We start from the raw sequence: 27,962 nt of genomic DNA, 5'->3' as shown, positions 1-27,962 counted from the left end.
TTGATGTATCGAATATTCATTTATTTTCTTTTCTAATAAGAATGGTACTGGCTTCAACCTAAAAGCCCACGAAATGCAAATCTCTATTCATAATACAAATTTTGTACATTTCTTATTAAGATGGTTTTATTATTAAATGTTCTTTTATTATTATTGAATGTGAATCAAAATTTAACTCATTTTTAAGATTATTTAAATATTTTGGCACCCAGAAAATATAATTTGTATTTATTAAGTCTTTAACCAAAAGTAATGTAAAAGATTTGCAGAAAAAAATAATAGGTTTAACATTTCTCACACCTTTTGACCAAAGGTGTTATGCAAATGCAATTAATTAATTGTTTAGTTATAGTGGGAGGCAAAGAGGATTTGTTCAAGTTCCAAGGACATCGACAAGTGGTGACAAAGCTGTTTAAGTGTTCAATATTAGCCTGCGTAAATACCTGGAGAGTATTCATTGCCAATCAAATGTTAATTAATGTGGGCCATTCGATGGCATTCGGTTTCCGTTCTGCGCCTTTTGCCTACGTCCCATGGGTGGATAACATGTGACAGCCCCCGGTCACGTTCTCAAGTTCTTTTCAGGATCCGCAAACCACGCACCAAACGGCAAAAGTTGTGGAAGGCGTCTTCCACGCAGCTTTCTGTGCGGTCACATTGCATATTGCGATAGATTCTAGGGCTTCTCTTCGCCCGTCGTCGTACGTCACGATGTGAGTCTTGATTTGTGGCCACTTTGTAGTGTTGTTAAATTTAGACAGGCCTCCTGGGGCACAGGCACAGGACATAGGTGAACAACTGTGGCCAAGGGCGGAGCTATTCGATATAGCCAGCCATTGTTGGGGCTTTATATCTGAACAATAGGAGGCCGAGTTCAACAGACAGCGGGTGACCTAGGTCACTTGGTTTTTTTTTTTGGATTTTTGGGGGAAGTAGGAAAGTTGTTTTCACAGACAGCTCAAAACAATGGGGTTATCCAGAGTTAAACCCCTTCGATGAGGAGTGGTCGAACTTTATTCAAATTTCACTTGGTTACAGTTTGGCCTGCCCAGCTTCTAGTAGAGATACTGATAGGTCAGGGGCTTGTAGTCGCTGCGATATTGCTGCTGGAAGGAGTTCGGGGTCTCCACGCTGTGGTACAGATGCGATTCGGCGGCTGCCGGGGCAATCAGACGGGAATAGGCCAGGGGCAGGACGGGCGAGGTCCTTGCGAAAGTACTGGGGTAATACCCATAGGTTGGGGTGTAGTAATACACCTCGTGGCTCAAAGCCAGGCCAAGCAAACAGGCGAAGATTAGCTGGTAAATGTAAATTGTTTAATATATTTAGAAACTCAAGAACGGTTCCCGATCTCACCAGCTTCATTTTCTCTCGTTGCAATTCCTTGGAGATCACCTATCCAACTGAATGCCCATTCCTCGCTGTTCCCGGCCTTTTATAGCTGCCCACTAACAAACGGACCTTCACTTTAGCCAAGGTCAAAGGCATTTGCCTCAGCAGGCGGCAAATGAAAGAAGCCCTTAACTCACTTTGAATGGGCCAGTTGCAATTGCAATTGCCAGTGGAACTCGTTCCCTGCCACTCAGCATCAGAATCAGAATCCAGATGCGAATCGGATGGTCGTGAGTCCGCTGACAAGACAGTGAAACCGCAAGGGGCACCTTTGGTTCTTGCCACCAGCATTCCAGCTACCTTTTTCTTGCTTTGCACCACAACCTTCTATTCACTCGCAAAAAAGTCAAGAGCCTTTGTCTAAAATTTTGTACTAACTAGTTTTTTTAATTTTACATTAATTTAATTTTATTTTCTTTTTTTTTCCACTTTCTTAGTATTTTCGTAATTTCTAGTCCAGCAAATGATACGAACAATTGTATTCACTCATGTCTTGAAAAACTAAATTAAAATCCGGTAATCTCCGACATATAAAAAGAAAACGTGATGTACCCTATTTTAAAAATGTAGAAGAATTAGTCTGCCCTTGGACAAAATCCCTTAAAAGATTTAAAATAATTTCCAAATAATTGGTGAAACAAAATAGTATTGGATCCTGCAAATAAATATTGACTTTACCCGGACACATAATATATTTTTAATTTTTTACATACTGGTCTATTTAGTTATTTAAATTCCATTTGCTAAAAATTCTTCAACGTGTACTTTTTACTCCTTGGCCTTCGCTAAGTCGCAAATGCTCGCATCTCCTTTCCTTTTGTTTACTTCCATCGATTTGGTTTGGGTCTTGCTCTTGGCCCCAAAATAAACAATTAAGTGCGTCCGGAATTGAGACGCACTTCCGGTATTTTCCCGCCTCCTTCGAGAGGCTTTCAAGGTCAGTGTGGGTTGAGAGAAATGCGGGAGAAAAATGGCCAAGTTTCCCTTTGTCTTGGAACCAATGAAAACAAACTCCCACGCCGAAATCAATTAAATGAGTTTATTGTTTGTACCATGCATATAATTCCGCAAGAATGTTTTCGTATTTTTGCGGGTTTGTTGATTTGTTATTCGAACGGAGAATTGCGCAGTTTTTCTTAATTTTTTTTTGGAGCTCTGCGGTGCGTACTAGCCAATATCACAATCACAAGAGTTTGTGGTGCAATTTGCAGTGGGTGGGCGGCAACTGCAAGCCGAAGTCAGTCAGTCACTCACTGGGAAATCTGAGCACTCCGCGTCCGCTAAGATTTCAAAGAGACTCTTAGGGTTTTGGGTATCGGACCAAGGCCGAGCGATTGCTGGGGCTTCTTGGCTTATATAAACTCGCAACGCGCTCAACCAGCCATCAAAGCATCTTTTGGCAGCTTCTCAACGAGTTCCACTTGGAGTTTCCATCTTAAGAAGTTCTTCTTCAGTAATCAAAGCCCACTCAAAATGTTCAAGCTGGTAAGGATTTCCTGAGGATTTCCATCGCCCGAAAGGAGTTAATTAAGTGACCACCTCTTTCCGCCCCCCAGTTCGTCTTCCTCGCCTTCTGCCTGGCTTTGAGCTGCGCCGCCCCAGGATTGCTGCACTCGTCGCCCATCCTGACCCACTCGTACCACAGTCTGCCCTCGGTGCGCGTGATCCAGCCCATCTGGACCACCTCGCACAGCGTTGTGCATCCCATCGGCTACGGGGGATATGGACATGGACATGGTCATGGACATGGCTACGGTTGGATCTAGGGAGGAGCCAGCTCACAAATAGGCGTCCTCAAGCAGCCGACAGGTGCTCCACCTGTCGCCCTCAGCTATTCCCCGGAGTTTAGCCACCTCTTTGACGGACATGCCTCGAATAAAGTTCTGAAATTGGTCTGAAATTTATGTGTCATAATTTGCCTTATTTCGGAGGGAGGGAAGGTTCCATCCCAAGGGGTATTTAAGCCTCTGCTGTTGTCCTCCTTTAGCTTAGTAATCGTTCGGAGTCACAGGAGATATGTTGGCTGTAAGTGCACTAAGAAAAACTTTGGGTATTCTAATGCATAAACATTTAGTATAAATTTTAGATTCTTATTTCTTGTTCAATTGTTAACTTGTCATTTTAAAACCTTTTTTACTATTTTAATATTTTTTTACAAAGGCTTTTAAATTTTAACTGCAATTTTTAGGGCTTTCTTTATCGATTCTGTTTTCTAAATCGATTAGAACCTGTATATGTTTATTCTGACATTAAAAGATTTTATAAAACAAATATTCAAATAATATTGACTTTAAAAATGTTTGTTTTCTTTTTAACAGTTTTTTTTTGTTTTGCTACTTTTAATGAATGTGAATTGGTGTCAGTCGATGTATATTCTTCTACCAACTCAAGTTTCCCGGAATCTGGAGTTAAGAGAGGAAACATTTTACCAGGAACCAATTGAAGCCATTCAATTCATTGACGACCCCGCCAAATTCTACAACAATAATGATTTTTTCGGCGAAGTAAACAAGTTCGTCAACGGCGTTCAGCAGTTCGTGCAGCATCCGCCGACTTCACTGTACAGTGCGTTCAACCAACTGCAGAGCAATGCCAAAAAGAACCACCAGAAACAGAAGCCCGTGAAGAACAAGGTGGTTCTTGACCCCTTCGGAAACATTTCATTCACCCTGGGCTGGTCAGCCAACCTGCAGGTGTTCAATAGCATCGGTTTCAGCAAAAGTCGCAGTCTGGTCAACTACAATGCGCGGACTAAGGGTTAACACACCGCTGGGCCAAATCAATAACATACTTCTGGGCTGAGGGGTATTATAATTTGAATTAAACTGAATTTTATATAATTCAAAATAAATGCAAACCCTTTGTACGAATCGGGTGGTTCTGTTTCTGATTTGCCGCAGATTACGTATACTCCACGGCATCTAATTTTAAACGCAGCACGTTGCATTGTCTAAGCGCTGTGTGTTGTGTCCGGACTAAAATGGCTGCACGCCCGGAAACATGTGTGCGGAAAAAGGATAATTATCTTTAATTATTATTAGTTTGTGGTAGGATTCTTTTGTTTCACTTAGTTTACTGTGGTGGCCTGTTATATAACTTTTAGGATTGTTTTTGCTGTATTCATAAAAATGTGGAAAATAATGATAAAATAAAATAAAATACATAAGTAGTTTAAAATAAAGTAGCAAAAATAAAATCAAAATTATAGCGGTCGATATATTTATTTTAAACTAACCGGTAGAAATTTAAATGTTTGAATGTCTGTTCTTATTTAAAGCTTAAAAAGGTTGTATATTAAATAAGAATATTTATTTATAAATATTTTTGAAATAATACAAAAATCTTCATTTAATTTCATTAAAATATATCAATAAAAGCAATTATTTATGATTACAAAACACAGTTTAAAAGTATGTAATATTTTTAAAGCCAATATATGAATATGCTTAAATTTTCTATTAAGTAGGATGGTTAGACAACTTATCTAAGGTTCTTCTTGCGCAATTTCGTAGGCGAATATATTTCTTCAACATTTTATTTTTGAGCTCTTTTTCCAAAGCTGTAAAATGTTGTCCCGAGTACATCCCCCTTTCCCCTTAATTAAAAGACAAATGTGTTCGATTGTTTTCGAGTTTATTTCAGTTTCATTGCGAGTGTCCATCTGTTATCCTGCGATGCGGATCATCCTTCCGGGAATCTACTTCTTCAGCAGCAGGGGGGCGGTGTAGGCGGCGGCATAGGGGGAAGTGTAGGCGGCGGCGTAGGGAGCGGCGTAGGAGGCGGTGTAGGCGGCGGTGTAGGGGGCGGCATAGGCAGCAGTGTATGGAGCAGCCACGTAGGGAGATGCCACGTAGGGAGAGGCCACGTAGGGGGCGGAGTAGGCCAGAGGAGCCACGATTCCGGGCTTGGCGGCCACGCAGGCAAACAGAGCGAAGACGACGGCGGCGACGAACTTGAACATCTTGGTAGGATTTGTTTGTTTTGGTTTTACTTGTCGAACTGAACAAATGCAACTGATGTCTAAAACAGTCCGGAGTAGCGGCTTTTATAGCCCCAAAACACAACGGAGTGCCCATCGGACGACCTTGCAAGGCCTCCGGCCGAAAACTAAATTATGTTGCTCAGGCCAGTCACGTACTTACTCACTCTATGCGCAGTTGGCTTCGGCGAACGATTTTAAGTGCGAGTACTTTGGCTAATTAAACGGTGGGCCAAGAAATATAAGTACACAGCCAAAGTGCCAAGGCTAATTGTGGGTGGTCCGGCGGGTATAAAACGCCGTGTTCATCCAGCAATTGTCATCAGTTTCGTTTGCCAGCAAATCAAAACAACCAAATCCACCAAGATGTTCAAGTTCTTCGCCGTCGCCCTCTTCGCTCTAATTGCCTGCGTGGCTGCAAAGCCAGGAATCGTGGCTCCTCTGGCCTACTCCGCTCCTCTGGTGGCTGCTGCTCCTGCGGCTGCGGTTTACAGCCGGGAATACCACGGAAACTTCGCGGCTCCCTACGTGGCATCTCCCTATGTGGCGTCTCCATATGTGGCATCTCCCTATGTGGCATCTCCCTATGTGGCGTCTCCATATGTGGCATCTCCCTACGTCGCTGCTCCCTACACCGCTCCCCTGCTGCTGAAGAAGTAGGTTGAGTGATCGAGGATTTACTGGAATTTATAGGACAACGCAAACCAAAATTGAAAAAAATAAAAAAATTTAAGAACCGAAACAAAGTTTTTTATTTTGTAAAAAATATTTATTTTACTAACTTTTAGTTTCACTAAAAATAATATTTTTTTTAACCCTTTTTAAGGTCTAATCTTATAAAGAATGTGCCTTAAAATGTTTCCTTTACTTTTAGGTATGTTTCAAAAGGGTAACTATTTAGCGGTTTAATGAGGAAAAGCACATACAAGTATTGACAAACAAAATTATTAGTTAATCTGTAAATTCAAATTGCAATTGATAATTGTTTAACGGCTTTTGAATGCTAGTAGTTATCAGAGCTTAAAGGCATGCAGGAAGTCAGATCTCTGGGTGCAAGGTCGCTTCAGATAAACCAACGAGTATTTCTTCTCCTTCTTTACCTTATCAATTTCTCTTCCGCATTTCTTCTGTTTCATTTTGTTTGTAAATACAACTCAGTACTTTGTTCAGTTTTTAAATATAACAAACGATTAACGTTTATTTAAAGATCTTTGAAGGCAAGAACTTAAGTTTACTTCTTAAAATATGTATTTTAGTTAAACAATAAAAATGTTTCACTTATAGAAATTATTTTACGAATTACGATATTTAACTCACAATTTTTGGCAAGACTTTAAATCATTTTACAATTATTATGTTGTAATTTCTACTTTTCAATAAAAAAGAATACATTTATTTTAAGGCTTTGCGGGACTACTGAAGATCGGCACTACCCAGGGTGAGATTAGCTTCCATTGTGGCGTTCGAGCGGAAGACAATGCTGCTGCGATCGTATCGACCCGATCGGCGATTCTTCAGATACCGGAGGGTTATCAGCGCCACCACGCCAACTAGCACTATACAACCAAGCACATAGGCGAAGGCCTGCATGAAAACCAGATGAAGGCCCAGATTCTCCGAGTGAAATTCGACCACCTCCAGCTGCTTTGACAAAATGCGGATCTGCGACTCGAGGCGCGACTCCTCGGCAATGAAGGAGGCATTGGCCAGCCGTTGCGATTGACTGATGCAGGACACGTCCCGGATGTGCGGGGTCTCCTCCAGATTGGCGTCCGGTTCGATGTTCAGCACCACGGACTCGGGCAGCGAGGGCGGAATGAGCAGGTGGTGCAGGTAGGAGCAATTGAAGCGGTTCCGCGAAACTCCCAGTTTCTGGAGCTGCGGAAAGGCGTCGGAAAACGAGCGATTTCCCTGCAGCTCAGTCAGCCCGTTGCCGTCTACCAGGAACTTTTTCAGATTGGTCAGGTACGGCACAAACATGTCCAGATTGAGGCTGGTCAGGTTGTTGAACGACAGGTCCAGTTCCTCCAAGTACTTCTGCTTCGAAAACATACCAAACTTGAGCTCCCGAATGCCAGTGGCTCGCAGATTCAGTCCCCTCAACCTCTTGAGTTGGGAAAAAGTGCTGATGTTCAGGGGGCCAATGGGATTATCCGAGACATCCAGATAAAGCAAATATGTGATATTCGTAATGTTCGAGATGCCAGTCAGTTTGTTGGCACTTAAATCCAATGTTTCGATGTGCAGACTTTGGTGCAGGAAGAGCTGAGAAATCTGATTGTGACTGGCGCGCACAAATCGCGTGGCATTAATGGTCAGGTTTGTCAGATTATTATTATCCAAGTGCAGCTGATGCACAATGTTCTTCTCCGTCAGCTGGAAGTTCTTCAGCTCGTTGTAGGACAACACCAGATTCTCCAGGCTCGCAGCATCGGCAAAGGTGTCTGGATGGATGAAAACCAGCCGATTGTTGGAGAGATTCACCTCCTTAATGCGCCGCATATTGCGGAAAATCTCCGGTTGAATGCTGGTCAGCTGGTTGCCCTCAAAGGACACCTTCTCCAAGTACTCGTTGTCCTTGAAAATATCACTGTGCAGCTCTGTTAAGCGATTTCCGGTTAAAAAGATCTGGCTGATGGTCTGCAGGCCACAGAAGGCATTTACACTCAACGAGGAGATCTCATTGTAGGACAGGTCCAAGCGCATTAGGACATTGGCTCCAATGAACACGGAGGTCTGGATGGAGGTCAGATTGTTGTAGGCCAGATTCAGATAGGTCAGATTGCTGGCCGCACTAAAGGCATTCCTGGTCAGCTCCAGGATATTCGTGTTCGAGACGTCCAGGGTCTTGAGATAGGGAAACGTTTCGAAGAGATGGAAGGGCATGTAGAGCAGCGTCGATTCGTAGAACTTCATGAACTTGACCATGTTGCCGGGTGGTATGTTCTTGATCACGATATTCTGACTGTGGGTGACCGTGAATCCGGTGACCGTGCAGAAGGCCTCGTTCACATCCATAAATCCCATGGAATCGTATTCGTCGCAACGCAGGGGAATATCCCCTCCGTTGGCATCACATTCACATATCGTTAGGGCAAAAATAAGGATCAGAACCGGGATCCTGCGCGATTTATTCATCATTTATTCGAGAACCGCTCGCCGTCAATCAGCAATGTAAACTGCAGCATTGCAAATTCGCCGACTACACTCCAGCTTCCAATCAATATATGTATACATATATACACGACTTTATCTGGCTCCCTTAAAGATTGCCCGGCTTTCAGTAGTCCAGCGCTACGAAGATAAAAATTGTCGGTCTGCACTTTGTTTTGTTTGGTTTACGTATGTACTCTTGCGAGTGCTAGGGATGCATAAAGTTTTCGTAAGGAAATGAAAAATTTGCATTCATTAGATGCTCTTAAAAAATAATATTAATATTACTTCTTGCAGCTGGTGGCAGAAAATTAAAAAAAAATAAAACAGAAAAATGTACATATTAAGAAACTTATTTTTCATGGTTAAAAGCCTATTGTTGATACATTTTCTTTACCATATCTGAATAGAATATTAAACAAATATTATTATTATTTATTTTAAATTTTAAATAATCAATTAAGCCGAGGGTATTATAAGCCTTATCATAGCTACAATACAATTCCGCTTTTAGACCCTCTATCTGTCTGGATTCTTTTTCCAACCAGCGATATGCAATCACATGGGCACGCTTCGCTTCTGAATGGTTGGTAACTTAAGCTGTCTGCCAACTATAGTCGTACTGATAGCTTTCGACCCCCTCGAAATTGCATCGCTCCCTTCAGTTTAATGACCTTTCGAGCCGAGAACGCGCGTAACTGGCATTTTCAGCCAGTGGGCGTTTCGTCAGTAAAGAAGATTAGATTTTGGCAACGCAGGATCTGTAACTCGATTGCATAAAATCGATTGCATATCGGCGAACGCAACCGAACGAACCGAATGTAACCCTGAAACAATGCAATCGCAATCCGATTGAGGCATTCAGTTTCATTGATTCCTGGCCAACTCTTGGCACAAGAGGTTACTCATCGGCAATTAGCTTTGTGTGGTGGCATCAATCACAGCGGGCTACTGGTTACCTTCGCGGCGACAACTTTTATGGGCCCACAATGCGTACGTGCCCGAAATAATAGATGGATTTGGAATCCGATTCCCAGTCCTATTCCGATTCAGATTCCGATTCGACCTCCGTGGGCGGCGGGCACGTAGCCAAACGGCAAATTGAGCCACTGAAAGGCCGCTCTGCATTCCCATGCAGGCGGTATAGAATCATTCGCTTCGCCCGATTATCGTGTGTGCCCAGAAAGTCAAGCATCCTATGCGAGTTCCGATGGGCTATAAAAGTTGCATGTCCGAGCGAATCAAGTCGTAGTCCAATTTGCTAGCTCAAATCAAACTAAACTAAACCAACATGTTCAAGCTGGTGGGTTTCTATGGGTAAATCGTGGTTCCTGGAGAGGATTTAACTCGTTATTTTCTTGCAGTCCGCCCTCGTTGTCCTGTGCGCCCTGGTGGCCTCCTCCGTGGCTGAGCCCAAGCCCGCCGTTCTGGCCGCCGCCCCCGTGATTGCAGCTCCAGCGGGAGTGGTCACTGCCACCAGTTCCCAGTACGTCGCCCGCAACTTCAACGGCGTTGCTGCTGCTCCTGTTGTTGCTGCCGCTTATACCGCTCCTGTGGCCGCCGCCTATACCGCTCCCGTTGCCGCTGCTTATACCGCTCCCGTTGCTGCTGCCTACTCCGCCCCTGTGGCCGCCGCCTACTCCGCTTATCCCTATGCCGCCTACCCCTACACCGCCGGTTACACCACCGTTTTGTAAGAGGGATTAGCCTGGACTCAACGTGGATTCGAAATGCTCTAAAAATACACTTGATTGGAAATAAAAATAAATAAAACAAAAGCTTAAAACCAGTTTTCTTAGAAAGGCTTTCGTGGGTGTATCTAAATCCTCAATTTTATGAAAGCATTTTGTGGTTTTTACTATTTATAGAATGATAAGGATAATATGACTTTACCTGTGGTAACAAAAATATTTTCAGACTTTTATGTTTTGGTTAGTGGTTAGTGATATTTAAAATAAGAAAATCTTTTAAAAAATTAATATTTAAAAAACTTTAAGATTTAAAAAAACAAACAACATTTTCAAAAGAGTTTACAGAGAGGAAAAAAAAATAAAAATGTTTTACTGTTTATACGTTTTACAAATTTATTTAAATTTCAAGAAAATGTATTATTATTATTTATTTCAGGTTAAATAAAAAAAATGTTTATTTTCTTTCTTAAAATATACAATATTTTTGTAAAAATAATTTAATTTATATCTGACACAAATTAAAGGCATAATTTTCTTGTTGAAAATAGTCCTCTAAATTAGTTATTGCATGTTGATAGATGAGGTTCAAGCCATTGAACTCCTTATTCCACCCCATTCTGTTTACAAAAAATGCGGAAATGCGCTCAACAAATGCCAGATGAGTTGCGTCATAATCCATTGACAAAATGCAAACACAAATCCTCAAGATTTGTAGATACCGAGCATCTCTCGTAGGAGAATCACGTGTTGGCCATTTAAAAAGTGCCAACTGAAAGTTGCGTCAGCCATGAGTTTAAATAATTATGCATAAGGTATCTAAAAATATATATTTCATTCGAAGCGGGCAATAACAAAATGAGTAACAGTAACGGGCGAATGCATTCAACAGGAGGGACAGCCGTGTCCTTTGGCCAGTTTATGGTGGGTGGTGGGAGGAGCACTCAGGCAGCCACCGGCTGGAGGGGAATGGAGGCGCTGAAGCGTCCGAATGGCAGCCACGCAGCTGGGTAGAACAAAGGAAAGCTCGGCGGCGGTGCAGAGCCCACAGGTGGTGGTGGCCCCAGTGGCTGCGGGGGAGCAGCAGCTCCAGCTGCCTGCGGTGGTGGTGCAGCCCGGTGGGCAGGCGGCACATCGACCTCCTCGGCAGCATCCTGGATCTGACCCGCCCAAGACCTGTGGGTCAGGAGGAGGAGCAGGAGCACCACCTGAAATGGCCACCGATGGCGAGGCCTCATCATCTTTGAGCAAGTGCATCGACTTCTCCGCGGAGAAACGCTTGAGACTTACTAGTTTCCTGTACATAGTTAGTAACTTATCCAAGCCGATAAGATCTGATGGCTGAACGTTCTGAAAACGAAATAAACATGATTCGGGCGACAGAACCTGTCTTTATAATTTTCTAAAACCGAACCCGGCAGTTTTTGTGGGTCATTTCAAGATTCCAAGCCGATCGATGGATGGATATTCAGCCGCGTTTCGTATGCAAAGCACGCCCACTCATTCCGATTTGTTTTTCGCTTTTCGTCACGCTTTTAAAAATACCAAATGAAACCAAAAGTGCAAAGCCATAATGCTCAAGATTCTCCTTGGCTGGCTTTAAAATGGACTTGGAACCGATCTGGGGATGGCCTGTGAATACCAATGGATAGGCATCACCTTCGCTGCTTCGAGGCTTAGGCTTGGAATTTTCTCGACCGATTCTGCTATATATACCCGAGTGGCTAGAGTCTAGGAGATATCAGTCTAGTGCTTGAGAACCAACCGTTCACACCAACCAACCAACTCAACATGTTCAAATACGTAAGGATCAAAGGATTACTGGATCTATTCGGCGATTGAAGGAGTACTCATTGTGATTTTTCTCGTAATTACAGTTCGCCCTCTGCCTGTTCGCCATCGTGGCCTGTGTTGCTGCCAAGCCGGCGGTGATTGCTGCCCCACTGGCCTACAGCGCCTACTCCTCCCCCTATGTGGCCGCAGCTCCTTACTCGGCTGCCTACACCGCTGCATACACCGCTCCCGTGGCCGCTGCCTACTCCGCCTATCCCTATGCGTCCGCCTACTCGGCCTACTCCGCCTACCCCTATGCCGCCTACTACCGTTAAGGATTTCTTGAATCCCGACTGCTAAACTGGACCTGAAACCATATACCTATTACAACAAGGATACCTTACCGCTAACCATCTAAATTCTCCAGCCCCGTGCTATCCACCTAAATCTACATCCCTGGTATTAGTTCGGCAGACCCTCTACTTTCCCACCTCTGCCGACTGCTGAAAGTTAAGTCATGGGAACAGGACACACAAATATAAATGGATTATTATTGTTGAAATAAATACTGCACTTTGCGTGAAACGTAAACAATTCTTGTATTTTTCTTTACCTTGTACTCATTAAACTTTTATTAGATTTCACATACTTTTAGGCTGATTTTTTGAAATAAATAAATTAAATTTATTTATTTATTCTCATAAAACCTATAAACATTTTTGGCTAAACAAGTTTTCAATTTGTAAAAATATCAAGAATTCGGTGAAAATAGAGCAAAATTTATTTTTAATGAATTAATAAACTGCCCTAACTTACGCTGTATTTTCAAGAAAATTGGTAGACCTAAAACCACATTTCAATAATGTAATTTGCTAATATGTGATTGTTATTTATGAAATATTTATTTTTTTTTAATTTTTCAATTTACATTATTAATTCTTAATCTGTTTCAAAAATATAAATAATTGTATTCAGTTGTACCTGCCAATTCTTCAACCATCTAACTAGCTGGAAACGTACTATTTGTTTAATAAAAATAGAAAATATGAAGGAAACTGCGTTTCTTATTCTGAAGGCCATGTTTACACTAGAATAAAAGGGTCAACTCGTTGGCAGGTTCTTTGAACTCCCGGAGCCCTTGATCCAATGTTTACGATTCCCTGCTTCGAATGGCCTCCACCTTAAACCCAAAGGTTCAACTCGATGACGTCCTTCGAAACTGGATGGATAAGCCACATATATTTTTATTTGCATCTCTGATTAGAATGCAAAGCGGCGCGTTCAAGTGGCTGACAATTGAAACGTAAAGAGACGAACTCCGGACGAAGATGGCCAAGACGGTTGGAATGACACGCACGTCCGTAGCCCACAAAACGCACTGAGTGTTAAATTATGATAATTCAATCCGCAACAGGCAGCTACTGACGCCAGTCGCGGAAATGCTCAACTGCTCAAGGGAGGAATAAAATCTAAAACATTTATTGAAAATAAATTCACCAGAAATGCGTGCTATCTGCAAGCGTATCAAATAGTAATCTGCAAACTTTAAGTGAGCTAGTAAAAAAGCGACCAAATTATTGGCCTTGATTTAGCCCTGGTACAAACGTGATGAAAATGTTTTAAACATTGTGGGCTTTTGTCAAGGATGAAATGAATGTTTGACTATATAAACCACTTCAAATCCAAGCAAAGACATCAATCAGAAGTCTAGCTTCGAAGTTAACACAACCTAAGCAAAATGATGAAATTCGTAAGTTGATAAAGATTTTGTTTAAGGATATCACAATATTATTCTTGAATAAAATAAATTGAACTAATGAAGACAAACTAATTTTATAAAATTATTTACTTATTTTTTTAATATTATAAAGTATTTTCTCCGAATATTGCTTATGATTATCCTGCAGTTCGCCGTTGTCCTGTGCGCTCTGTTCGCCGCCGCTGCTGCCAATCCTGGTTTGTTGGCCTACAACGCCCCTCTGGCCTACTCCACGCCCCTGGCCTACAGCTCGCTGCCAGCCGCCGCCCCCCTCGCCTACACCGCCGCCTACACCTCTGCCTTCGCCCCCTACGTCGCCCCCTATGCCAGTAGCTACAGTGCCCACAGTGTGGCCCACAGCGCCGCCCTGCCCGCCGTTTATGCCGCCGCCCCTGTGGCCACCATCCTGAAGAAGTAAGATGTCCAGAAGGGCTGCTGCAAGGATGCCGCACGTGTCCTCCAGACATCGTCACTGTCGCAGATACAGATACGAACGGAGATGGAGATACACGCTCCGAGGCAAACACAAATAAAAACGCAATGATTCAGGCCCACGCACTGACCAACTGAGAACTGAAACGAGTTTTATTCCTTCCGTTTAAAATGAATCTTGCAGTGGGCAGCGGGAATTGTGCTCAAAGGAAGCTATTTAAAGGAGCTACTTTTTTTGCCACTTTATCCACTATACCAAGCTAGGATTATCCACAAAATTTCTTATGAACAATGCTTAAAGATTTGAATTTTTAAAATAAGGTCAATAATATTTTGTTTTTGATATTCATCAGAAAATTTAGCTTCAAAAAATCCTTTTCCTATAAGTATGATAAAACGTAGATTAACATTTTTTAAGCTTTGCTCTATTTTAATACTATTTTAGTATAGCACTTCATTTAATTGAGCTTTTACTTCTTTTTTAAATCGAAATCTCGATTTATCTGATATTTTCCATTACTTAACTTTGCTTTTGCCGGGACCAATCCCTATCCTTCTTAAATATTTACCATATGACAGAGTGTCCTCAAAGAGTGTTTTCAACTCTTGCCTGGCTCTGTGTGTGTTATTCCGGTTCATCGACATTTTGCCACGTTTCTCGGCGTAGTCCTTGAGCTTTGTTTTCGCAGTTTGAACCCCATTATCACCCTGGCCCTTCATAGTTTATATGGCCACAGCTCGCGGCATTGTTTATCATTTCGATTGCAAGTTGCGTGTGCAAAGGCTCAGAGGTCGTTGGTTGGTTGGCTGTGGCACTGCCACTGCGAGTAGTGCACTCAATTAAATGGCGCCGCTTAAATTGCATTTTACGAATCACAAGCAATCAATAAGTTAAATGAAGTCACGCCCTGGCCACTTTGGCATTAATCATACGCCTCGTGCGACCGGCGAGAAGTATGAAAATCAAATCAAGAGAACGACATTTAACTAAAGCTAAATTTTGCAAATTAATTCAAGTCTTTGAGTCGCTGATTTGAAAAGCACTTCGATGTTTTCAACGCCTTTTGTCCCGCCCCCCTGCCTCCTACACGAGTAGCTGCACTTCTTGTAGCTAATTTACTTGTTTGTGGCTGCAGTCGGAAAATTAAATTAAAATTTTAACACAGCCTTTTGTCTTGATGGTCACGCCCCATTAATAAGGTGGCTCACCACCTCGCAAAACACGCGGTGATTTTTAATTGCCGAAGCCCCAGAAATTGCACTTAAGCGTTTGGTTTCCCAGGCTACAGTTGGGTAGTGCAGAAAATTATTGTTAGAGGTAAGGTATATTTTAAAGTAAAAATAAATAAATAAATAATTTAAAATGAAAATAAATATTTAACCGTTTTAAATTTATTGTAAAATTGTAAATCATTGAAAAGTTATGAAAAAATAATGAATTCTTCGTCCCTCTCACGCTCATTCAACTGAGGTACATTGAAGGTACTCGAGTACAGCGATCCATCTTGTTCTTTATATTATGGAGAGATAAATTGCCGTTTATCTTAGTTGCTCCTCCTAAATAAATCTAAGTTACCTCCAATTAGCTTTACGCATATCCACTTTACAAACAAGCAGACTCCCAGAGGCATATGCTATAATTACCCCCCGCTGTTTAGCGACTGCTCGGGCGATTACAACAATCTTGTCTAATTGACAGTTGTACACTGTCATTCGAGAGCATTGAAACGATAATGGCGAGTCTGCGTCGATTAGAACTTGCTGCGATCAACTTGCGGAGACATCAATAAAAAGTAAAAAAAACCCGATCCGTGAGCGCTCGCATTTCAACTCGGGTGCCCAATAAATTGCATTTTGATTTAATCGCTGTGTTGCACAAGTGCCACAAAATTAATTGCCAGCGATTTTTCGCACTGTGTAGATATCAGCAAGGCACCGACTGCAAGTAGAGCCGGATCTCAGGAGGCTCTTAATTGAAATGCTTGGCAAGTTTGATTTACAGCCCAAAAGCGCGAATCGGGTGGAGAACTTCGGCTAGTCGAGTCGCCATCAACATCACCATCGCCCACACGGCGTATGCGAATGCAAATCCCCTTCGAGTTACGCATTGGGAACCCCTTTTACCCCCCTTTTAGACCACCTTGTTATTGTCACAGGCTTTTTGCCTTTCCATTCGCCCGCAGGCTTTTTCTGGACGAGGCTAAGCCTTCTCATTAACCCTTTTGGTCCTACATTATAATTTAAAATAAAGAATTTATATATTAAAATTGTATCTAACTTTTAAAAATGATCTGATTAATATTTAGAAATTTAAGTATAACTTTAAATACTAAAATTGTGAATAAAAAATAAATAAATAGAAATAAAATATATATTTTTTTGGATATCAACACATCATCTATATGTATACCTCCCCATATTTTTTTCTGACTTATTATTTAATTATAATATTTTTAATCAAACAAATCTCATTGCACATTGAATATCTTGGTCAGAAAGTGTTAAAACCAAGCGAGTATTTTTAGTTTGACTATCGCCTGCAGGGCGGGGATTTCAACAAGTGCTGGAGCGAGTCCCCGACCCCTTTTTGGCCCCCTTTCCGAGCCCCGCCCCTTTCATAAGTGTTAAGTGCTTTGGGCTTGCGTAAAGCGCTGTCTGTAAAATTATGCATAGAGTGGGTCGCTGGCAATTAACTGGCAGCCGCAGTTCCTTCGGCGTTGTTGCTGCTGTCGCATGAGTTATGGGTGCACCAGTTCATAAGTTACCTCCGCCAGAGGCGTAGCTGGGCCCAGGATCCCCCCGCCGCCGCCGCACAAAGAACGACCTTGCCCACGCCCCTGCCTGCGATCGGTTATTGTTCTAAACGCACATCGAGCTGCGAGTCGATTTTGGCCCACATAAAACGATCGCGGGGCGGATCTGGTTTGCTTCGGTTTTACGCACAGGTGTGTAGCCGCCACGCCCCATTCATTGCCGGTCTGTGTTGTAATTAAGACTTCGGCTCTGAATGCTCGAGCATTTACTGCGAAAATTTCTACCAGCCAAATAGCCGCACGCATTCGTAGCGGCTCATTTAAATGATTTTAAACGGCGGAATAAGCGAAACTTGTTGGCTGCAGGAAAATAAATGCATAAAAGAACCGAATAAGGCAAGATACAAAATGCAATTTAAGTTTTTCTCACACACACCTTGTCGCGGCTGCGGCATAAGGTAAATAGACCAAAAACAAATTTATCAGAAATTATTCAAAATCAAACAACAAAGTTGGGTGATCGCTGATCGATGTGGGAATGCTCTTTGAGTGGAAATTAAATTTATAATTTAGACGAATAAAAAATCGGAGTGAAAATTAATCATATTGATTGTGACATTTTACTAGGAATAATAACTTAATTGTATAAGTGCTGTGTGTTTATGGAAAATGAAATAAATAATTTAAATCACTTTAAAGGTGTCTAAAAGTATGCAACAATAAATTCCAAATCCGTAAGCCCTTAGTGTTTTATTATAAAAACCCTTACTTACATGGTTCCCACTGGATACTTAATAATAACTTATAATTTAGGTTTTAGTGAATTTCCTGCTTAGTATTACAACACCCTCTGAAAGGGTATGGCCAAATCTCAGCCCAGGCAAACATCCGCGTTGTCTGGGGCGGGGCAATGCGGTTCTCTGGCGGGTCGCAGGCCTCTATCGCCATCTCGATACTCGACAGGCCAGCTTTGCATGTTGCTCTCTGGGACTTTTTTCGCTTGGGCCGAGTCTCTCCGTTGAACAAAAGTAAAAGTCTCTGGGCCACCGGCTTGGATCTGTTCTCGTGCAACATTTTCGGCCAGGTCTTTGGGCTATAAAAGCATTTGTGCCTTAGACAGCGGCATTATTCAGCTTTGTGTTCTTGCCACGAGTTCAACTTGCAACCAAAACTTAAAATGTTCAAATACGTAAGTTTAGGCGAAAGTCCTTAAAATATGATTTTTAATATCAATATATTTTTTTCAAATAAATAGTTCGTTTTCGCCGCCTTCTGCCTGGCCAGCGCTGCTGCCGCTCCGGGATACTTGGGTGGATTAGCTGCTCCGGCTTTGCCTTTGGCTGCTGCTCCGGCCATCTCCTATGGACACGCCCTGGCCGCTCCCTCCCTCCTGGGCCCCAGGATTAGCTATGCTTCCCCGGCCTTGGCACACGCTCCTCTGGCTGCTCCCGCCATCTCGACCTACGGATTGGGTTACGGACATGGTCCCATTGGCCTGGCTCACGGCTCCCTCGGCCTGGCTCATGCTCCTCTGGGTCTGGCCCATGGATCCTTGGGCCTGGCTCATGCTCCTCTCGCTGCTCCCCTGGGACTGGGCTACAAGTCAGCCTATCCGGCCCTGGCTGCTCCTTCCTACGGACTGGCGCATGGTTGGTAAGGATTGTCCAGCCCTTACATCATCGTTTTCTGCATTGCTTTCGTTTCGTTTGGATCGGAGATATAAGGAGTAAAATACACAGAGAAAAAGAGAGAGAGGATATAGTAGAGATTTGTGAAATTATATCAAATTATCAAAAATCAGATTGTAAAGTGTGGGTTTGATGTGGAAATAAATTTCGTTTGAATTTAAAAAAATCAGTCACAAGTGTTTTGGAATAGCAAAGGTTTTTATTTTAATGGGTTAAAAATACTTAAAAGACATTCTTTTTGGGAATGTTGTTTTTTAAATATTGTGGGATTTTACATAGCCAATCATTGTGAAATGTAAAAAAAAAATTCTTTAAAAACAAAAGAAAATTATATTCTGCTTAGTTTATATATCTAAAGTTTTCCCTAAAATCCATAAATAATTTCGAACGATCAATAATACAATTTTTCTTGTGTATATTTGTTGCTTTGTTTTTATTGATTTATTGACTTGCTGAGTGATTGACTGATTAAGGCTATCGTAATGATTTGGGTACTGCGAAGTAAATGACTCGATTGAAAACTCTCACATGTTGCACGCTCGTCGTGGCTCCACACTTTGAAGTGGCTTGAGATTACTGGACCTTGGAGCACCTCTACCAACCATGGCCGTAGCCATAGCCCAGTCCGTATCCCAGGCCCAGACCCAGACCGTGTCCTCCGTACAGTCCGTGTCCGTAGCCTCCGAGATATCCGTGGCCCAGGCCATAACCATAGCCGCCCAGGCCATAGCTCTTGCCGATGATCGTCTTGGAGATGATGGGTGCATGGTAGCCCAGTCCCAGCCCGATTCCTCCAAAGTGTCCGCCGTAATGGCCGCCATAGAGTCCTCCGTAGTGCCCGATGCCTAGGCCCAATCCCAGGCCGTATCCACCGTAGCCATGTCCGAATCCAATGCTGGGCGAGGGAGCGGGAGCAGGAGCAGGTTCAGGAGCAGGAGCTGCCAGGATGGAGGTCGTCAGGCAGGCCAGAGTCACAAATAAAATCTAAAAATTAAATATATAAATTAATTATCCTTTAATATCCTTCTGCTACTCACTCCTTTATACATCTTGCTGTGGCTAATTTTCCTGCTGCTGCTGGGGAGGCTGAACCAATAGTGTTGCTGCCTTCGATCCCAACGCGGCTCTTTTATACCCATTCCCAGTGCAACGGATTGCATCCCCACATGGACATCGATGATCTAATGAACAGTGGCCACAAAGTACTCTAATTCGCTGGACAAGTTGCCCAAGTAAGCGGCGTGCCACAAAACCATCCTTAGCCGCTGCAAGTAAAATCAAATTCCGACACCTGTTTTTCGCCTTTTGGACCTCCATTGTATAATCTGCAATCGAGTTTGGCATTTACCAGTCCACAATGGTTCCACTTCCAGTTTTTTCTTTGGCCTGTGGGCAGTCTAAATCCAGTGGGTGGCCTTTTCCAGCGTTTCATTCATGTGACTCTGATCAGATCACATGATTTGACTGAGAACTTGGGGTCAATGGGCTTTCGATGTTTGTGTATATATTTATTTATATATTAAGATGCTGTTTTTCAAGATAATAAATAAGAACATAAATAAAGAAAATATTCAAAAATGCTATACCTATCTTTTATTATAATTTTCATTTAGCTAAATTAATCAACACCCATTGACAAATGTAAATCGTACGTTTAATTTGGTGGTTGAGTAACAAAAACAACATCCAAAACTTATAAACCGGATTCTATATAGGGTATGCCCTAGTATAAAGCTCAAAACATCGATTATAACAGCTTAAGCATAAAGAGCCGAATAAAGTCAGGCTAATCAATTCTTAACACCTCCGAAAGAAACATAAAATAGCACGAAAAACACAAGATTGGGCAATGATTAGATTTAAAAAACGACTATAAAAACGGGGAAACAAAGGCAAAACCCAAAGACGTGCGACCAACTAACTCACAACCCAAAAACAAACAAAAACAGAGAAATGTAAGACAACAAAACCAACGATATGCCATAATTAAGTGCACAAAAGAGTCACTGACTCTTTGACAATCTTCGGCGTGGACGCTTTAAACTTGAACTTGAAAACGGGTTTCTCGGAAGAGAAGGGGACAAAAGGCCAAGTGGAGTAGTGCTCCCACTATAAAGTGGATGTTGCAACAGGTTCCCTGGTGGCGAAGGAAATGCAGTTGGTATCTCAGCACTTCAGTATTCCAGGGGATTGTCAACCGGTTCCTAACTGTTTAAAAGAGGAACGGAAAGCCAGCGATGAAGACGAGCCTATAAATTGATTGGCCTTCGGCTGAATTCAGTTTAGTCCAAGTGCAGTCCCAGCCAGAATATCACCAGAGAATGCTCAAGGTAAACGGGTTGGATTCTCAGAGTTCCCTTTGCAAATCTTATCTCTCATTTGTTTTTAAGGTTTTCGTTTTTTTCGCCCTGCTGAGTGGGGTCCTAACCGCCACGGTCATTTACCACCACCCCGTGATCTATCATCATCCTCTGCCGGTGGCCTCCACGCCCCAGGAACTGGATCAGCATCCTGGCTACACCATCGTGGCACCTCTCACCAAGATTGCCCACGTCACCTACGATTCCGTGCCCATTTCGCACACGCCCTACGAACATGTTCCACTCTTCCAGCGGATCGGTCATGTGAAGAATAAGAGGTTCTAGCTGGTGTTATCATGAAAATGTATACTGAAATATATCTTATAATAATAAAATAAATAGAGTTTTAAGGTAAAATTGTATGGCTTTTGGCTAAAGGAATGGAAAACTCTTTTCTTGATTACTAAAATAAGGAGTGATTTTTGCTTTAATGCCAAGTAATCATTTTGGATTCATTAACTTTAATATATCAAAAAAGACATTTAAGTGATATTTTACACCTATATTTTACCGGAAGGCTTTAATCTCGCTGGACATTAATCATCTGCTAAACGGTTATTGGAGGTATATCCCAAGGTAGCTATGATAGGAAATATCACCGAAAACCGATCATATAAATCGCCCCAGGAAAAGTCTTGAAATAAATTGATAAATGATTTAATTGTTTATTCGCCAAGCATTGCTGCTCTCTGGGTATGAAGATTTGGGCTAGTTCTACAAGCTAATAGGACGGATGTGGGTGAGTTGGGTGATCCTGCGGCTGAATCCTTAGAAGAAGTACGGGGCGGGGGCGAACTTGGGGGCCACAGCCAGGGGCGCTGGCACTGGAGCAGCGAGGGGAGCGGCGAAGGGTCCGAATCCGAACTTGGCGGGGGCGGCGAAGGCCACAGGCGCCGGAGCAGGTGCGAATCCCAGGGGAGCGGCCACGGGAGCAGCGAAGGGTCCAAATCCAACCTTAGCGGGGGCGGCAAAGGCAACGGGAGCAGGGGCAGCAGCCACTGGCAGAGGAGCAGGTGCAGCGAAGGCCACGGGAGCGGGAGCAGGAGCAGCAAAGGCCACTGGAGCTGGGGCAGCCACAGGAACTGGAAGAGGAGCAGGAACGGGAGCAGCGAAGGCCACTGGAGCTGGGGCAGGAGCCACTGGGTAGGCGACGGCGTGGTTGATGCGGTGGGCATTGAAGCTGGAGGCATAGGGAGCCACCACGCCGGCAGTGGCCACAGGAGCAGCCAGTGGAGCAGCCAGAGGAGCGGCGAAGGGAGTTCCCAGAGGAGCAGCCAGGGGGGCAGGAGCATGGAAAGGCAGGAGACCAGCCTGGGCAGAGGCCACGCAGAGGGCAACGAGCTGGAAACGAAATAGTATTTATTATATCCTGTGAGATTAAACCGAGAATCCTTCCAAACTCACCACAATCTTGGCGAACATTTTGATTGGTTTTTTGGGTTCGGGTTGGCTAGGTGTGATTAGCTTGAGGGCAGACTGAACTGTGATATCAAACGGAGCTCCAAGCAACGCTTTTATAATTCTGTAGCCCTCGGGTAATCGGTGGCCAGGCATACGAAAACACCTTGGAAGACTTTCTATATGGGGGCCCGATGAAGGGCATTGCTGGATCGGGCCGATATGTGTACTTAATAACCAATCGGTCGCCTCTTACGTCGATCGCCCCCCAAAAAACTTTCATAATTGCACGCAATTCCCGACCATAACCTAGGCCAATATTGGGCAAGATTTCGTTTTTTCCCCCCAGTTTATGACAGTTTGGGTTTTGGCTTACTTTTCGGTGGGTGGTGTCGGCCAAATGAGCTGCAATTATTCACCCAAAAAACGTGTTGCCTCCCTTGGCTAAAATCATTTAATTGAATTGCCACTTTTTCGTATGCTTTTTTGTTGCAACAATTGTCGCGTGTTTGGGCCGGGTTTTGTGTCTGGAATTTCTGATTCGATTTCTTGTTGCGTGCAGTTGGAAATTCACTAACAGCATTTTTATCGGTGTGTGTATGTGTGTTACCATTACTTTGTTAGCCGAATAACTGAAACCCCATTTGGCGACATTACGAGGCGTCTGGTTCGTAATGAGAGTCTGAATCAGATATCAAATATGTGTATTTTGGCTAATTTTTGGCCTGCCTATGATTTTATCATCCGTAGTTGTGTACATTCTATGGGTTTTCTATTTTTGGTAAGAATGTTTATCTGTCTTTCAGACATTTCCAAAGCTTAAGACCGTAATAAATGTAATTCACTTGAATTTTCGTTTTATTGTACTATATTTATTCGATAAATTATGTTGTAATGCAGGTACGTGTATATTAACATTTAACATTTTCTAGCTGACTTTAATGACTCTTTGGTGAGGATTCCGTAATCCGTGAGGATTCATCACCACAACGAGTGATGATGGTGGTGGGCGAACTTCAGGGGCAGGGCTTTCAGGTGGGCGTGAGGCGCGGCCAGCAGTTTGGGGAAGGCGTAGCCGATGGACACTCGGTGGGTGGTGGTCTTGGGTCCGGGAATGGCGCGATAGGTGGGTGCAAAGGGCACCGCCTCCAGGACGGGTGGCAGCACTTGGTGGGTCACACTGGGCACGTGGAACTCTGGCAGCAGTGGTGCAGCAGCTGGCAGGAATGCAGGAGCAGGTAAAAGAGGAGCAGGAGCAGGTAAAAGTGGTGCAGGAGCGGGTAAAAGTGGTGCAGGAGCGGGTAAAAGTGGTGCAGGAGCGGGTAAAAGTGGTGCCTGAGCGGGTAATAGAGGAGCTGGAGCGAATACAGGTGCAGGAGGTCCAAAAACGGGTGGTGCAGGACCATAAACCGGTGGTGCAGGACCATAGACCGGTGGTGGAGGAGCAAAAGCCGGTGGTGGAGCCACCGCAGGAAGAAGAGGAGCCGGCGGAGGAAGAGGAAGAGCCGTTTCCTGCACCGCATAATCCAGGTGGTGCGGCAGAGCGTGCAGGGAATCCAGGTGGTTCAGATGATGACCATCAAAATGTCCCAGGTGATGAGGATCGAAGTGGTTAAAGTGGTGATTGAAGGGATGGGTGGGTTTAGCCTCACCACCCACCAGAAGGAAAGCCACGGCGAAGGTCTAAAGAGATCAGTAAATTTAATATTTAAAGCCCTTGGGTAAAAGTCCTCCTTGAATCCTCACCCATGTCAGTTGCCACATCTTGATTGGGGGATTTGCTGTTCGGTTTCTTTGGGGGAGTAGCTTCTCGATCGATGTGCTCGACCTGTTGGTTCGGCTGTTAATGACTTCCCCTTTTCGAATTCCATTAATATTTATAGCGAAATTGAGGCGGTCTTCAATCAAACAACTTGCACTTGCATTTCTTCACTTTCGTCGCCGATTTGGCCTACTCAGTTCAATGGGTTGGTTTGAATTTGGCTCGTTTCGAGGTGAGGTAACCCAGGCCCCTTTAGTTGGTCAGCAAGTCGTGACTGCGACTGCCATGAAGGGGCCAATAACTTCTTGGGCGATTCGAAAGCACGGCCCAAGATTATATAACATGAGGCCAAACCAAGCCCAGGCATTGACAGTTCCCCATAAGTGGCATATGATTATGATAACCCATAAATATTGCTTTGACCATAAATAACAATCGATATTGCGCCTTAGGTGACAACGCAATCACAACAAATGTTGTTTACACACTGTGTGACTAACTTCTGCAGTTTGAACTTTACTAAGTCCAATTTATAACCTATTTAGTACATTTTGTCTCCTCAGTGCGAACATTTGTATGCACAAATTGTTAAAAAATTGTAAATTGTAATTTTTTTAAAAAAACTAAAATTATAAAAAAATCAATTCATGATAAATTCGGAAAGGAAAAGGCTTTTTTAATACATTTAATTAAGTGTAAATTGAAAAGCAATATAAAATGTTGACAAGATTTATAACTGGTTCTCAAAAAAGCTTAGCAATAATTAATTTGAATATGAGAATAACTCTTTCTCTGAGAAAGACTACATCTCATGAAAGATTTAAAAATTGTAAGTGCGCAGCATTTTTCTATCAATAAATTTTTTCGGAATTTTTACTTATTTACAGAAATATTATTAAATCCAAAATCTTAATTTTTATGTGAAGAATGGATTTTTCGAATGCCGATTGTAAGGGATATGGTTTTATGATTTGAATGAAAGAAAAAATCCGGTTTTCATAGTTGTTTGTTCGTTATTTATTTCAAGTTTGTTTACAAAAATTGTCTATAGTTTGGTTTGGTTTATGGGAGTGTCCTTAGACCACCACTGGAGCTGCAGCAGCAGCGGCGAAGGGAGCAGCGTAGGGAGCGGCGTAGGGCGATGCCAGGTAGGGGGCGGCGTAGGGAGAGGCGTAGGGGTAGGCGGAGTAGGCGGCGGCGGCATAGGGGGTGGCATAAGGAGCAGCGGCCAGGGGAGCAGCGGCCAGAGGAGCAGCAACAGCGGGAGCAGCCAGAGGGGCGGAGTAAGCGGCGGCCACGGGAGCAGCAGTGTACTTGGCCACCACGGCGGGGGCAGCTGGGATGCCGGAGACATAGCGGCTGGAGTAGGGGGCGGTGAACTCAAAGGGGGCGGTGGTGTAGGAGGACAGGGTGCCGTCGTAGTTGTTGCGGACATCCACCTGGCTGCTGCCGCCGGCGGCGTACAGAGGAGCATTGGCGTAGGCCAGAGGAGCAGCCAGTGGGGCCACAACTCCTGGCTTGGCCGCAGAGCAGGCGATGAGGGCAGCGAGAACCAACTGGAAAAAAAATATTCATTAGTTAAAATTTAAACCTCCTTTTTTAGGGAACTCCTTTATCAACTTACAAACTTGTACATTTTGCTGTGCTTGGGTTTGTCTAAAGCTCTTGAGCGATAATGTTCATTTGCAGCCAGCCCAGTTGCTTATATAGCTCGTGCCCATATCCGTACTCTTTGGGGGACATTCTGTCTGAGCCGATTTTTGGTCGCTTCTTCTTTAGCTGGTTAACCTGGTCGAGTGCCAAGTAGCATACATGATCGCCATTTGGCCAAGACGTGCTCCGCCTTCAATTGCCCAATGTATTGTCGGAAGTTGTCCAAGTTGTCGTTTGGATTTGTTCAAGGCACTCGGAGAAATTATAGATTTAACATTGGATATATCTAACTAGCTAATATAATCTAGCAATGAGTTTACAGTGAATTTAAAGGCACAAAAATTATTTAAAATCCGTTTTAAATAAGAAAAATTCTATCTTTTAAAATTCTAAAATAAAATTCATAAATTATATTTCCCCATAAAAGATATTTAACCCACATTTAATTTAGGCTAACTTTCTCCACCAAAGAAACATATTTTTTCAACATTTTTTTTTTTTATGTATTTATTTTTTAAATTTCTATCTAAATTATATATTTTTTCCCAGTGCACTGATCGACATTTGTATGCAGTTGAAGAGTCCCTCGGTGGCCGGGCGGTCTGTGCGTAATTTGCAGTCTGTTTGGGCCATCAATGTGCGCCGCCTTGCATTGAATTGGCCGCAATCTAAGCCAAATTGGCTATTAAACTCGTCGCCCCCCTCTAGGCCACAATTCCGCCCCACTAAATGTCTCATTAGTTCACTTTTTAATGGCTCGCCGAGTTGCCAATAAAAGGCGGTCGTAAATTTCCCTCTCATCCTGGCCGCCGGAGCTTCATTTGTTTTCGTGTTGACCTGACCTTGACGCCAACTGGCCGCAGGATGTGATGTGGCTGGCTCAATCATTTCGGCACGGTTTAATTGGCCAAAGGGGTGAGAGGGTAAGAGGGCGAGGGACCGAGTGATCGAGCAGTCGAAACCGGCTTGCCGACTTAATGAGCCATCGCAGCTCTTTCGGTCACGTGCTGGCCTGGTCAGCAGCATCGTCGTCATCTGATATCTGATGGCTTGTTGGCCTGCGATTTGCATGGCTGTGCTCTTTACGAGGCGAGTACTTTTCCTTTACTAACGAGGAAGCCAAAAATTAACTTACAATGTAACGGAGATTGCATTTATAAGGATTATCCAGGAAAAAGATAGGTACTACAATTTAAAGGAGTCATTCAGTTCAGGAGTTTAATTCAGATTTTTCTTAAAATTAAAATAAAATAACTTAAAAAGTGATGGAAAATGATTTTTTTGTATATTTAGAAGGGGTGTTTTTGGAAGATATTTCTGATTATTTATTGCAAATTTATTATCACAATTTATCTAGGAAGATTAACTATCACATAATTATTGATGCTATTCATTTATAAGCGATGCTATAGCTAACCAATTTTTGTGAGATTAATACATGGATTTAATTACTAAGCTAGAAAGAATTTTATCTGGATTATTAACATGACAATTGTTAAAAACATGGACAGAGCAACTTGAAAGTCGCTATATATTTGCTGCTTCTGGAATCCGAACCGATGATGACGCCGATCTCAAGGTCTTCTGCGATGACGAGTCGAGAGGGCGAGATATATATGCTGTCTGGCAATCGGGCGATCAAGTTGCCCCACGCATGTAACTGTATTCTGTATTCTGTATCCGCATTGCCGCCACTTCTGATCGGAGTGATCCAATGTTGAACCACAGGTGGTACAGTCCAACTCAAAGGCTGACCTCTCGCTCACTTGCCAAGACAATTTCTGGACTGGAATTCTCGACCGATGACGCGCCAATTTTCCGGTGAGTCAAGCACGGAAATATATCTACCCATCATCATCGCCATCACCTTCTTGTCTTCAGCACTCCACTTCACACTGGTGCTATCCGCTCACTTCCTAGTTAACCTTTTTCAATTGGACTGCAAGCTGATTTAGAGCCGCTTCAGAAGCTTTATCCCCCTTAAGAATTATTTGACTGTCGTCAGTACCGTTTGGTTTAATGGATTTTCGAAAGCCAAATTTATGCAGATCACATTCTAATTCCTGTTTTTGTTTTCGCGGGAAAGCAGGTTCTATCCCCTTTGCTATAATAAATATATATATAGATCCAGATCCCAGTTCTGAGTTCCCAGTTCCGTTCCCAGACCCTCAT

General features: G+C 43.2%; 17 protein-coding genes across 17 annotated transcripts in view; 9 read left to right on the top strand and 8 right to left on the bottom strand.

Moving 5' to 3' along the window:
- The window catches only part of LOC138911801 (alcohol dehydrogenase 1-like), a 176,248-nt gene that overhangs the window by 55,196 nt on the left and 93,090 nt on the right, over positions 1-27,962 (top strand). The gene's annotated exons all lie outside the window — the stretch shown is intronic.
- On the bottom strand, positions 1,056-1,365 carry LOC108069980 (uncharacterized). The gene is made up of 2 exons (XM_017160266.3): positions 1,357-1,365; positions 1,056-1,298 (listed from the first exon to the last, which is right to left on the bottom strand). Exons 1-2 carry the CDS (start codon positions 1,363-1,365, stop codon positions 1,056-1,058), a joined length of 252 nt encoding a protein of 83 aa, XP_017015755.1.
- LOC108069983 (uncharacterized) lies at positions 2,866-3,158 on the top strand. The gene is made up of 2 exons (XM_017160269.2): positions 2,866-2,877; positions 2,949-3,158. The coding sequence occupies exons 1-2, from the start codon at positions 2,866-2,868 to the stop codon at positions 3,156-3,158; spliced, it is 222 nt and encodes a 73-aa protein (XP_017015758.2).
- Positions 3,409-4,154, top strand: LOC108069925 (uncharacterized). The gene is made up of 2 exons (XM_017160190.2): positions 3,409-3,417; positions 3,711-4,154. The coding sequence occupies exons 1-2, from the start codon at positions 3,409-3,411 to the stop codon at positions 4,152-4,154; spliced, it is 453 nt and encodes a 150-aa protein (XP_017015679.2).
- Positions 5,009-5,395, bottom strand: LOC108069977 (vitelline membrane protein Vm26Ab). The gene has a single exon (XM_017160262.2). It carries the CDS (start codon positions 5,351-5,353, stop codon positions 5,090-5,092), a length of 264 nt encoding a protein of 87 aa, XP_017015751.2. The 5' UTR covers positions 5,354-5,395; the 3' UTR covers positions 5,009-5,089.
- On the top strand, positions 5,685-6,098 carry LOC108070013 (uncharacterized). Its single transcript, XM_017160311.3, has one exon. It carries the CDS (start codon positions 5,738-5,740, stop codon positions 6,029-6,031), a length of 294 nt encoding a protein of 97 aa, XP_017015800.2. The 5' UTR covers positions 5,685-5,737; the 3' UTR covers positions 6,032-6,098.
- Positions 6,193-8,537, bottom strand: LOC108070010 (leucine-rich repeat-containing protein 15). Its single transcript, XM_017160308.3, has one exon. It carries the CDS (start codon positions 8,510-8,512, stop codon positions 6,785-6,787), a length of 1,728 nt encoding a protein of 575 aa, XP_017015797.2. The 5' UTR covers positions 8,513-8,537; the 3' UTR covers positions 6,193-6,784.
- Positions 9,732-10,296, top strand: LOC108070011 (vitelline membrane protein Vm26Ab). The gene is made up of 2 exons (XM_017160309.3): positions 9,732-9,827; positions 9,889-10,296. Exons 1-2 carry the CDS (start codon positions 9,816-9,818, stop codon positions 10,219-10,221), a joined length of 345 nt encoding a protein of 114 aa, XP_017015798.2. The 5' UTR covers positions 9,732-9,815; the 3' UTR covers positions 10,222-10,296.
- Positions 11,029-11,554, bottom strand: LOC108070012 (uncharacterized). Its single transcript, XM_017160310.3, has 2 exons — positions 11,503-11,554; positions 11,029-11,420 (listed from the first exon to the last, which is right to left on the bottom strand). The coding sequence occupies exons 1-2, from the start codon at positions 11,515-11,517 to the stop codon at positions 11,157-11,159; spliced, it is 279 nt and encodes a 92-aa protein (XP_017015799.2). The 5' UTR covers positions 11,518-11,554; the 3' UTR covers positions 11,029-11,156.
- Positions 11,876-12,579, top strand: LOC108070016 (vitelline membrane protein Vm26Ab). The gene is made up of 2 exons (XM_017160313.3): positions 11,876-12,015; positions 12,090-12,579. The coding sequence occupies exons 1-2, from the start codon at positions 12,004-12,006 to the stop codon at positions 12,318-12,320; spliced, it is 243 nt and encodes an 80-aa protein (XP_017015802.1). The 5' UTR covers positions 11,876-12,003; the 3' UTR covers positions 12,321-12,579.
- LOC138912866 (uncharacterized) lies at positions 13,724-14,162 on the top strand. Its single transcript, XM_070214427.1, has 2 exons — positions 13,724-13,735; positions 13,893-14,162. Exons 1-2 carry the CDS (start codon positions 13,724-13,726, stop codon positions 14,160-14,162), a joined length of 282 nt encoding a protein of 93 aa, XP_070070528.1.
- On the top strand, positions 18,107-18,586 carry LOC108069982 (cuticle protein 10.6). The gene is made up of 2 exons (XM_017160268.2): positions 18,107-18,118; positions 18,185-18,586. The coding sequence occupies exons 1-2, from the start codon at positions 18,107-18,109 to the stop codon at positions 18,584-18,586; spliced, it is 414 nt and encodes a 137-aa protein (XP_017015757.1).
- Positions 19,212-19,756, bottom strand: LOC108069924 (cuticle protein 64). Its single transcript, XM_017160189.2, has 2 exons — positions 19,655-19,756; positions 19,212-19,601 (listed from the first exon to the last, which is right to left on the bottom strand). The coding sequence occupies exons 1-2, from the start codon at positions 19,754-19,756 to the stop codon at positions 19,212-19,214; spliced, it is 492 nt and encodes a 163-aa protein (XP_017015678.2).
- LOC108069979 (uncharacterized) lies at positions 20,914-21,262 on the top strand. The gene is made up of 2 exons (XM_017160264.3): positions 20,914-20,947; positions 21,008-21,262. The coding sequence occupies exons 1-2, from the start codon at positions 20,939-20,941 to the stop codon at positions 21,260-21,262; spliced, it is 264 nt and encodes an 87-aa protein (XP_017015753.3). The 5' UTR covers positions 20,914-20,938.
- On the bottom strand, positions 21,746-22,484 carry LOC108069973 (skin secretory protein xP2). Its single transcript, XM_017160256.3, has 2 exons — positions 22,382-22,484; positions 21,746-22,318 (listed from the first exon to the last, which is right to left on the bottom strand). Exons 1-2 carry the CDS (start codon positions 22,397-22,399, stop codon positions 21,746-21,748), a joined length of 591 nt encoding a protein of 196 aa, XP_017015745.2. The 5' UTR covers positions 22,400-22,484.
- On the bottom strand, positions 23,216-24,317 carry LOC108069971 (cellulose-complementing protein). Its single transcript, XM_044394605.2, has 3 exons — positions 24,122-24,317; positions 23,795-24,058; positions 23,216-23,710 (listed from the first exon to the last, which is right to left on the bottom strand). The coding sequence occupies exons 1-3, from the start codon at positions 24,137-24,139 to the stop codon at positions 23,357-23,359; spliced, it is 636 nt and encodes a 211-aa protein (XP_044250540.1). The 5' UTR covers positions 24,140-24,317; the 3' UTR covers positions 23,216-23,356.
- Positions 25,135-25,773, bottom strand: LOC108069975 (pupal cuticle protein C1B). Its single transcript, XM_017160259.3, has 2 exons — positions 25,762-25,773; positions 25,135-25,693 (listed from the first exon to the last, which is right to left on the bottom strand). The coding sequence occupies exons 1-2, from the start codon at positions 25,771-25,773 to the stop codon at positions 25,214-25,216; spliced, it is 492 nt and encodes a 163-aa protein (XP_017015748.2). The 3' UTR covers positions 25,135-25,213.

Source organism: Drosophila takahashii, chromosome 3L (genome assembly GCF_030179915.1).
Source record: "Drosophila takahashii strain IR98-3 E-12201 chromosome 3L, DtakHiC1v2, whole genome shotgun sequence".
NCBI classification, from domain to species: Eukaryota; Metazoa; Arthropoda; class Insecta; order Diptera; family Drosophilidae; genus Drosophila; species Drosophila takahashii.
The sequence above is the reverse complement of the archived record's forward strand: the minus strand, read 5'-3'. Positions and strand labels throughout refer to the sequence as shown.

Excerpts from the sequence above, each read along its gene's own strand:
- LOC108069971 (XM_044394605.2), bottom strand. Across the intron at positions 23,711-23,794 it reads CACCACCGGTCTATGGTCCT|GCACCACTTTTACCCGCTCC; the intron begins GCACCACCGGTT and ends TTACCCGCTCAG.
- LOC108070010 (XM_017160308.3), bottom strand. The coding sequence starts at position 8,512 with ATGATGAATAAATCGCGCAGGATCCCGGTTCTGATCCTTATTTTTGCC.
- LOC108070013 (XM_017160311.3), top strand. The coding sequence starts at position 5,738 with ATGTTCAAGTTCTTCGCCGTCGCCCTCTTCGCTCTAATTGCCTGCGTG.
- LOC108069924 (XM_017160189.2), bottom strand. The coding sequence starts at position 19,756 with ATGGGTATAAAAGAGCCGCGTTGGGATCGAAGGCAGCAACACTATTGG. Across the intron at positions 19,602-19,654 it reads ACAGCAAGATGTATAAAGGA|ATTTTATTTGTGACTCTGGC; the intron begins GTGAGTAGCAGA and ends TTTAATTTTTAG.
- LOC108069977 (XM_017160262.2), bottom strand. The coding sequence starts at position 5,353 with ATGTTCAAGTTCGTCGCCGCCGTCGTCTTCGCTCTGTTTGCCTGCGTG.